We start from the raw sequence: 11042 nt of genomic DNA on the forward strand, positions 1-11042 counted from the left end.
TTTGAGTTTTGTTCAAAAAAGAATGACTTCATATAGGAAAAAAATATATCACATATGCAGGACACCTTAAACTAGTTTTTTAATTAAGCAGCAAGGCAGAACAAAATCAGGGCTGTATCAAGACACGAGGACTAAACCCCAATTCAACCAGACCAAGAACTGATCCGGAATTAAAACAGGACTACAACAGTTCAAAATCAGGACTACTGAAGACTTAACCAAGACAGAATCAGAACTAGATGATAGTAGCACTAAAAATCATCATAGACCTGCACTACACTTATTTTTTATTTCTACCAAAGTACACTATTTAGATTGAGAAAAGTTTATATAATTATTTAGCCTTGTTGTGCAAACAAGCCTGCATAACTTAATAAATGTAGAATTTGAAAAATAGCAAACCTAAAAAGAAACACTAGGTACGAGATACATGAGGACCTGTGATACGGTGATACTTTTGGTAAACAACCATTTGACTAACATGTGTGTCTCACCTGCTCTTGTTCATCTCTGTTCTGTCCTCATTCTCCATCTCCCTCTCTGCTTCTCTCTCTCTCCCTCTTTGTGCTGACAATCATCAAATATACAGTTGAAACCAGATATTTACACACTCTTCAGATAAAAACACTTTTTTAATTGTAACATCAAATCAGACTAAATGTTTATTTTTTTAGGTTGATAAATATAAAAAACACATTTGTTAACTTTAAGAGTAAAGAGAGAAACTATCTGTATTTCTTAATTGTAAATGGCACCAAATTGTATTCAAAATTGAGCCACACTTATGGAGCTCCACAGTTCTTTTCCTGGTGTTTTGGTTGACATCTCTTGATTTTCCCATGTCAAAGAAACAGGCTCTGTGTTTTGCCTTATATGCATCCACAGGTGTGCCACCAATTTACTCACATGGACTCTACTAACCCATAAGAAGCTTCTTCAGCTCAGAATGGAATCGTCTGCAGTTTTTTTTATTAATTAACAATAAACTTAGTGTATATGTACTCCTAAATTTGATGAAAGTGATAAAAAATAGACAGCTCTGTCTCTCTTTATTCTGACATTTAACTAATTCAAAAGATATTTCAATATTTATTTATCCAAAACAAAACAAGTTTACTCTAAATTGATGTTGTACAGTAAAAAAAATGTTCTTGTGTTTTCCATAAAGTGTATGTAAATATCTGGTTTCAACTGTGAATATACTGCTGTGTATTGAAATTCCTCTTGTTTTGCATAGAAATATACTGAACAACATACAAAGCATAATATATAAAATAACATCTACCTGAGTTTTTTCTTTGAAAGAACCCTCTAATGTCCATTCTTATATTTCAGTACATAACTGAAACCGATTTAATCGGGGAGAGTAAGAACTGAAAATATGAAATAAACACACGTAAGCTAAGACTCTCTAAAAAAAATAGCATTTGTTCGGCTTTTCATTTCGCCATTTGTTGATTCACTTGAAGAGCAAGTAACGTAATATTGGTCAAGTGATCAGTTTGATATCAATCTTTCGTGATGCACCGTCATATTTACATTATTTGTACGGTACGAATGATTTGCTTTGGTACCTGCTCAAACTTTAGCTCTCCTTAGTATGGCTGGCTCCGTTTCTCCAACAGCGCACTCACAGGCAGCAGCTGCCCCGCCCTCTCGCTCAGTTGCTTAGTGCCTGAGCTCGGATCATACCAATATCAGGGGGTATTCACGCACAGTCGTAAATTCCCACAGTGTGCACATGGTTCGATATGGTGTACTTGTTTTTATGTTTCAGCAGCACTAACTTGAAAAAATTACACTCCAAAGACCCCGGGTTCGAAAAACAACAGGCCCCCCCATCCGCCCTCCACCAGACCAAACAGGCGATGTTAGGCAAAAACCAAACACAGCATTAATTTGGGCTTGTTTTTCAGCCATGTGACCTGTGTTCCTTCCAGTCACTGAGTCAACCATGAATTCCTCTGTATACCAAAGTACCGTGGACTCAAATACGAGGCTATCTGTCTGTCGGCTTAAGCTTGGCCAGGTCATAAAACAGGAAAATAATCCCAAGTACGGCAGCAGAATGCCCGAAAAGGAAAAAGTTAAAGTGCTGCAGTGATCCGGTCAAAGTCCAGACCCTTAGCCTGAATGAAATACTGCAGTTGCCTTAAAGAAGTGAAGCAACATTGTTAGGAAGAGTGGGCCAAAATTCCTCCACAATGTGACAGATTGATAAATTCACACAGATAACTTCACTTCATTCTTGCTAAAGGTGGTTCTATAAAGTTTTGAGCCAAAGGGTGTGTTTTTCACAGGGCTGCATGATGTCCTATGAAGACTTCCTTTTTCACATGACTGTCTCTAACAACATGCAGTAAATGAAAAGAGCTCTTCTTGTTCTAACTGCTTCTTGCAGACATGACTCTTGTTGTGGCCGAGCAGATGTCAGCAAAGCTGTTGTAAAGCTTTTATTTTGGACTGCTGGTTGGAAAAGACTGGCAAGAAAATTTGTTAGGAGGATTTTATTTATTTTCTGACATTTTATGGACCAGCTTCATTTCTGGTTTTATCCAGAAATTAAACCGCAGATTATTCTGCCAAAAAATGAAAACATTTGGTATTTGCTGCTGTAATATTAGTTTCTCCTTGTTTATTTCAACCTGCAGCAACACACTAACATACACTCCATGGACAAAGTGCAGGGTGAGTAAGAATAGACACACGATTTTTGGAGCTTGCCTGCATAGATTTACATCCATTCAATCATCAACACTAGACAAGGTAAGGTCTGACTCACATCTCCATTTAAGGTGGATGGGGTTGAGGTCAGGGACTGATACACAGGCTAGTCAGTTCTCACACACAAAACTATTCACATCATTTTTATGAATCGTGTGTTCCCCTCAATCATGCCATAAACTTTGTGGGGGTTTTCTATTATATAAACATTCACTGGATATTTTATTAGGTTGATCTTGCTAGTACCAGGTTAAACCCCCTTTGGCCTTCACAACTACCCTTGTGGTAGCAAGTTTACTGGAGCAGCTTTTCTATTCAAGGCCATTTGTCAGGTTCATGAAACCAGTTTAAACTGGTTTGAGCTTTGTGACTTGCTGGAAGCAGCCATCAAATGATGGTACTCTGTTGTCATGGAGGGATGAGCATGGTCAGCAACAATACTCAGGTAGGCTGCGCTGTTAAAGCAAAGCTCAGCCACAGCACACCACCACCAGCGGCAGCCTGAATTTTTGATACAGTGTAAGATGCAGCAACACTTCATCTTGTTTATACTAATTTCTGAATCCCATGCAAATGTCACAGCATAAACTGAGACACATCAAACCAGACAGACCTGATTTTTCCAGTCTTCTAATCCAGTCTAGTTTTGGTGAGGCAGTGCAAATTGCACCCTGAGTTTCCTGTCCTCGGCTAACAGGAGTGGTACCCAGTCTGGTCTTCTGCTGCTGTAGCCCATCTGCTTAAGGTTCTAGATGTTGTTTGTTCAGATATGCTCTTCTGCGCACCTTGGTTGTAACTTGTGAGATATTGTTGCCTTCCTGTCAGCTTGAAGGAGACTGGTCATTTTCCTCTGACCTCTGAAATCAACAATCACCCAGCTGCTTTTTTTTTTTTTTTTTGGGTGGGGGTTGGGGGGGTTGGACTAATCTCTGTAAACCCTAGAGATGTTTGCGTGGGAAAATGCCAGCAGATGAGCAGTTTCTGAAATATTCAGACCACCCTGTCTGAAACCAAAAATCAAAGTTACTCAAATCACCTTTCTTCCTCATTCTGATGCTCAGTTTAAACTTTAACTGTGTCTGGTGAGTTTAAAGTATCACTGCATTTGAATTTCTTTATTGCAATTTATGTAAAAAAAAAAAAACGAAGAAAAAAAGCATACATGCAGTTAAATAATAATGAATATCGCTTTAGTGTTGCCATGAAAGATTGTCACATTTGAGGCGCCTGGGTTGCACAGCAGTGAACACACAGGTTTATAACTCTTGCATGTAGATGTGACAAACTCGGTCACATCTTGGCTGCATTCATGAATGTTTTAAACCATCCAGCTTTCTGAGTCTTATCCATGCATGATGTGGGGATTTTTTTCTTCTTCCACGTGCAGATTACTTAAAGTTTACTCATGTAAACCTGCGTGTGTGTGCCATGGCGTGGGCAGTTGTGGGAAGGTTTTGTGCATGTCTGTGTGTCATGTGTGTGATAGCAGCCAGGCAGCTGGTAGCAGATGTTTATCAACTGCTACCGCTCCCTCTGTGTAGATTAGTACCACATGATGACACCTCATCCAGATAACCTTCTAAACTCTCACAGCACTGCCACAGAGGTGGTGGAGACGAGCAGGGGGAGGTTTGGGATTCATCTCATGTTAGCTGTGGGAATTCAGAGGAGATAATGATAACACAGTGCCCTCTAGTGAAACGCATTTGCGTCTGTGTTCAGATAGCTGCTGCACAACTAATCCATACTGAAAAAAAGCTTAGAAGGTCACTTGCTCTGTGCACTGACTCAAGATAAGACTGACGTGCTTTGTGGTGTTTTTTAAATTAGTACATGAACTAAATTGGTACTTTTTGTGTTCTTTTTATAGGACTTTGAGAAACCCAGTCCACCCCAGAAGCCCCTACCTGCAGACCCACTTGGGAGGAGCTCTCGACTGGGTAACAGTGTCGCAACAGCAGGGGGGCACATCCCCGGGAAAGCGGCCCTACCCATACCTATCCCCACTGTGCCAAGGCCTCCACCCTCCATCCCTTTACCAAGCAGGTCTGTGGAGCATGACAAAAAAATACACTACTTAAAAGGCCTTTTCAGAAATCTTCATCTCTCTGTTAAATTGATGGCTTTTTTTTGTCACTTAGTTTGTGGTAGTTTATTTGAAGAGACTTAATTCTTGTGTGACATTTTGCACCTAAGAAGAAGCCGTAGCAGTTCGGGAAAAGAGTAATGTCATCTTTTCTGTCACAGGCTGCATCACTAATGGAGTTCAAGTAATTTTGTGATTAAAGGCTAATTAATGATTGTTGTGAGCGCGAGGGACGCTCATTTACTTGTGAATCTTTTGATAAATTTGTTCACCAACCTCATCATTTTCAACTCTCACAACACTCATTAAATTCAGCTTTGCTGACGCGCTCTGTGTGAAGTATGCTGTTGGATATTCATAACTTCCTCCTTATAGTTGGGAGTGCTAGCCTGGCTATTACGGTGGTTATACAAGGATTATTACCTCTTCTGTCACAAAGCATGAGGGCAAATAAAAAATAGTTTTTCGCTGCATAAACTTTTCGCATTTGTGATGCTTGCTGTTTTATTAAACCACTTTTATTATCGCTGTACACAAAAGCAGTGAAGTGGAGGATTTGATATACTGAAGCAAACAAAGCATGCTTTTAACGCAACAGCATTAAATTTCAGTTGTACGTTGCCATCATGCAGAATGCACAACTGTCTGTAAAACACTAGTTTGGATTTATTAATTCCTCTGGATTACTTATAGTTAGTTTACTAGTAAAAGTCATATTTCTTGCAGTTTTGCCTCTGAAAACCACCACACTGGAATTTAAATCAAATATACACTGTTTTATTGAAGTGCAGCCTTTAAGATTTAATTTAAGGGGATTACTGACATTTTTAGACACAGTCCCACATTTTGAGAGACTCAAAATTAATTGGACAAACTGACATAATCTTAAATATAAGGAAAGTTTTTAATAATCTGATGAAAAGCCTTTGCAATCAGTGATTGTCTTAAGTCTAATATCGCTAGACCTGTACTGCAGCTGGCTTCAGTTACTTCTTGTTTGTGGCTTTCTCTTCCTCCAGTTTAATAACTGAAAAGCATACTCTATTTTGTTGGGATTAGGTGACTGAGCTGGCTGTTGAATAGAAGAAGAAGAATGTCCCATTTCCTTTCCCCTGAGAAACTCTTGGGAGTCTTTTGGAGGATGCTTTGGGCCATTATCCATTTGCACTGTGAAGCACTGTCCAATTTGGCTGAATCTGAGCAGAGAGTATAGCCTTGAACACTTCAGAATTCATCCTGCTACTTCTATCGGCAGTCGCATCATCAATAAACACGAGTCACAAATCCAGCTTGGCTGAATTTGTTTCTTTTCATTTATATCAAAGGCTCCTTTTTTAACTTTGCAGATTCTTATATTTTTTCGAGCAAAGTCTAATCTGTCCTTCTTGATGTAAACTCTATATTTCTATTCATGAAGGCATCTCTCGATTGTACAGCGATGCTGAGTTTGTGTTGGTTTAGTGTTACTCAGCTCTGAGTACCCCAGATTGTTTATTTGGTGACTTGTAAAGCTTTTGTTCTCTCACTGATAGATTTGTTTTGTTTTTTAACCTAGTGATTGCCTCCTTCACTTACACTGACGTTTCTTTGAGCCTCATATTTAAAATTACAGTGGAAAAGTATAAAATATAAATTGAAAACTTTGAATTGACTTCAGATATTATGCCTGCTTCACTTGTCACAACACAGCCAGGGAACAAGACATGGCCAGACAACTGCCTGTCAAGTCAACTGTCTAGTGCGTATCGAGTGCGTAGTTGATTTAAAATAATCTTTGGTGCTGTACAGAGGCAAAACTACAAAAACTGTAAAAACTGTGTCTTTATTCAAAACGTATAGACCTAAATATACTTCTTGTCTCCAATCTAGTAAAAAAAAATAATGCCATTATCTCTTTCTGAGTGATGTCATTATCGACAATGAGATTATTCTTCTTTTGCCAAGTTACATTTTCACAGTCAGTCCAGTTTCCAGCATCGACCACTTTAGTTACTGGAAACGATACCCTACAACAGCGGTCCCCAACCTTTTTTGCGCCACGGACCGGTTTATGCCCGACAATATTTTCACGGACCGGCCTTTAAGGTGTCGCGGATAAACACAACAAAATAAAACTAGTACCGGTACCGAAAAAAAGAAGATTTATTCATAACACACGGGAAAAGACCCAGGAAAACCGAGTTAATGATAAAAACGATAACAAAATAACGCTGAAAACCGATAAAAACCCTGAAAACTATACATTTCACACCTGAACCTCAACTCTCGCGGCCCGGTAACCAAACGACTCACGGACCGGTACCGGTCCGAGGCCCGGGGGTTGGGGACCGTTGCCCTACAAAACAAAAGCGCTATCCTTTTCCAGTGTGGGCTGAGCAATCCAGGCTCCGTTTCTCAAGCAGATTTCACAACTGGTGGTGAGCTGAAGTGCACAGTGAAAGAGACGCTTAAAGAGAACCTAATGGTGTCATTCATCTCTCCGTGTATCTATTATTGATAAGCTGAAGCAAAGATGTTTTCCATTTGACTTCTCTCTGAATTTAGAGATCCATTCAAACTGGACAGATTATCATCATGTTTTAGATCATATACATTTTCAGAAATGAGACCAACCTGTCTGAAAGGAGATATTTATATAGTTACTTATTATTACCATTGTAATGTTGTAATCTATTTGTGTTTGTGTTCACTCTTCAGACCTGCACCGGCACTGCCATACAGACCACCAAAGATTCAAAAGGACTGTTGAGCTCTCAACTTCATGGACATGTAGATCTCCGACTAATAGATGGAGACTTTCTTAATTTGCACTAATTTCTGAGACTCTGTTAGACCTTTGGGACAGTTGGAAGTGTCACAGAGTTCCCAGCAAAAACGGGGGCTAACATCAAACCTTGATGCTACGCCTCTAAAAGGTGCTTTGTCATCCTTGCTCAGGTACCAGTGAACTATTTATCTATTTAACTATTTAACTAGGATACTACCGGTTTGTGCAAAGAGGACTCTGATGAGGGATGATTCTCTTCGTGGGAAACTCGAGGAAAAGACGAACGCGAGGCGTCATTACGGACACTTCGTTTTTGCATTCTGTGATTGTTTTTATACATTTTCTTCTAAGCAAAATGCTGAAATATAAAGTCTTTTTTATAACTCGTCACGTTGCTTGAATGATCAAAGTGCAAAACATTTTGTTTTTTGACTTGGATGATGATAAATGGAGATAGAGGACGAGTCGGTAAGTAGTGGCGCGATGTTATTTCTCCAGTTTTTCATTTTTTATCACGTACTGAACACCAAATAAGTCCTCTATGTCCTTGTTGCCTCAGTGCTAAAAAAAAATCTCCTATTTTCGTGAAAATACGGCTATTTTCTTCATGAATCATCTAAACGCTGGATAAAAAGAATTTGATTCCCTTTTAAGACGTAGACTACATTTTTATTGTGGCATTAATCCGCTCACTTTACAGTCTGTGCACCAGGCTCTTTTATTCCTTATAAGTTCATTTTTGCAGGAAAGTACAAAGAGGAAAGTAATTTTCACACACCTCAGCCTGCCTCTGACATACTGCTCGGGGCATGCGTTGGACTCTAGACATGTTTTCTCCTGATACTGGCAAGTGCTGTGGAGTGTCAACAGACTTGACAGACTGACTGTGTTCCAGAGAATTACACCAACGCCGAATAATTCAACATCAATACTGGCGTTTGTACGTTTAACGTTTGCGCTCGCCTCGTCCTTGAGAGGGCGAGCCAAGCCGGATGACTTCAGCGCCACGAGCTTTCCAGCGAGATGTTTTACCGTATCCGTCCTGTTCTTTTTGTTGCTTTCACAACATTCCTTTTGGAGTTTCTATGACTTCACTGTTGTCGAACGCCGAGCTCACTCACGCATTCACAGCGGCGCTCATTGCACCCCAGAGCATGAGTCAGGCTCTTTTTCTTTTTTTTTTCTCAGTGTTAGTTGTTGACTTGAGGGATTCAATTGTTAACTTCACAGCGCAACGTGTCAGTGTTTGCATAAGGCATTTTGTACTTGCAGTGTTTCCGAATGCAGTGCTTGTTCAATCGCTGCTGCAGAATAACTGAAGCCAGTCACGTCCTGCATACCTGCATTGTGTTTTTGTAGTATCTAAATGATGCTTTATTTCCCTTGTTTTGGATGTGTTCAGATGTGTTCAACAGAGTCACCGCTCTGCTGGAAAATATGTCTTATTGCTGTGTCAATTAGCTGTTCAATGTTTATGCCATCTGTAAAAACCTAAATGTACTGTGTTTATTAAATTTTAAGTGTAACATGTTTAAAAACCATCGTAAAGTGTAAATGTCAGTGTTTCTTTTTTTTTCTTTTGTTGTTTTCTTCTTCTTTTTTTAAAGCACAGAAATGTAAAGAACTGCTTTGAGACGTTGCCACCATTACATTAGGAGGTGAAAACATGATGTTGGACGATTTCCAACGTTTTAAAAGAATGACAAAGGTGTCAGGATTACATTTAAGCTGTGAGAAGACATCAGAGCCAATTAAATGTCCCCTGTTTACAAGACGGTGTTTTAATTTCATTCATACTTTGATTTATGACTATAAGAATGCAACACACCACATTAAAATCCACAAAGAAGCCACCATGACCAATAAGGACGATGCAATAAACGGACTGACCAACTAGCAACTGAACTGCCTTAACTTTTCATGGCGTAGATTCAGCAAGGTGCTGGAAACATTTCTCAGGTATTCTGATCCATATTGACATGATAGCATCGAACAGTTGCTGCAGATTTGTCTGCTGAACATCCACAAAATTAATCTCCTGTTCCACCACTTAAAAGTGCTCTATTGGATTGAGACCGTGGTACCTGCGGAGACCTTTTGAGTACACCGAACTCACTGTCAGGTTCAAGAAACCACTTTGAGATGATGTGAGCTTAACACGGCATGGCACATTAACCTGCTGGGAGCAGCCATCAGAAGACAGGTACACAGAGATCATAAAGGGATGGACACGGTCAACGGCAATACTCAGGCAGGCTGTGGCATTTAGGACCCAAAGTGTGCCAAGACATTAAACCTCCACCAGCAGCAGTCTGAAGGGGTCATATGAGGCAGGATTGATCCATGTTTTCATGCTGTTTATGCCAAATTATGTTCCTACCATCCAAATGTCACAGTAGAAATTACAAGACTCATTAGAACAGGAAACATTTTGCCATTTTTCTACTATTGTACAATTTTGGTGAGTCTGTGTAAACTGTAGCCTCAGTTTCCTGTTCTGAGCTGACAGGCGTGGTAACCGGTGCGGTGTTCTACTGCTATAGCCTATCTGCTTTAAAAGGAGATGTTCTTCTGCAAATCTTGGTTGTAACCAAGTTAGTTTTAAAGCTAAAACTAGATGTGAAAAAACCATTTTAGTTACATAAAATAAAAATAAAAACTAAACTTGAACAGCCAAGTTTGTGAATGCAATAACGTGAGAACAAAGCGACGTAGGAGTTTAAAGCTGATACCATGGATGGTTTCTGCTAAAAACCTCTGGGAAGTTTGAATTTCGTTTACTTTAAAATGTCAGAGATCACATTTTCTGAAAACTGATGTAGGATTTTGAAATCGATACCATAGGTGTATCTATTTTTTAGTATACTAAAAAAATTGTAATTTTTATTTTTACAGTTTTATTGCAGCTTGCCCGATGAGCCTTTAATGGATGTGTTTATTGAGATTCTGAACGTGTACAAGACTGTGAGTCAACTGCTTTCAGAAAGGTCTGTTTTTATTGCAGTAACTGTACTGATTTTCCTCAATCTTGCCCCTGACATATGCCCTGCTTACAATACTAATTAAAAACTACTAAAACTAAACATTTTCAACATTGAAAGCTAAAATTAAACTTTTTTTTATTATTCATTATGATTTTAAAAAGATTGAAAAAACTCTGGTGGTAACAAGCGGTTATTTGAGTTGCTCTTGTTGTCATTTGGACCTCAAAGCAATCTGTGAACAAAATATATTTTTCTCTTTTCCGCACCATTGTGTGGGAAACTCCTAGTAAATCATCGATTTCTGGAATACTCAGGCCGGCACTAAAAAGCATCACCTTTCTGATGCTCAGTGTAAACTTCGGGAGGTCATTTTTACCATATCTGCATACCTAAATGCACTGAGTTGTTGCCATGCGATTCACTGATTAGATATCTGCATTAGAGAACCCTTCAACAGGTGAACCAATAAAGTGGCTGAATA

The 11042-nt window shown here is 39.2% G+C and overlaps 1 protein-coding gene across 2 annotated transcripts in view; it reads left to right on the forward strand.

Annotated features, from left to right (window-relative positions):
• Positions 1-9351, forward strand: part of adam12b (ADAM metallopeptidase domain 12b) — an 88789-nt gene extending 79438 nt beyond the window's left edge. For both annotated transcript variants that reach the window (XM_040001406.1, XM_040001407.1), the window contains exons 22-23: positions 4595-4770; positions 7508-9351. In XM_040001406.1, the coding sequence (XP_039857340.1) occupies positions 4595-4770; positions 7508-7559 (228 nt within the window). In that variant the 3' untranslated portion in view covers positions 7560-9351. The remainder of the gene's footprint in view (positions 1-4594; positions 4771-7507) is intronic.
• Positions 9352-11042: the final 1691 nt, after the last annotated feature.

The sequence above is a fragment of the Simochromis diagramma genome, unplaced genomic scaffold, assembly GCF_900408965.1.
Source record: "Simochromis diagramma unplaced genomic scaffold, fSimDia1.1 OVJJ01000421.1, whole genome shotgun sequence".
Taxonomy (NCBI): domain Eukaryota; kingdom Metazoa; phylum Chordata; class Actinopteri; order Cichliformes; family Cichlidae; genus Simochromis; species Simochromis diagramma.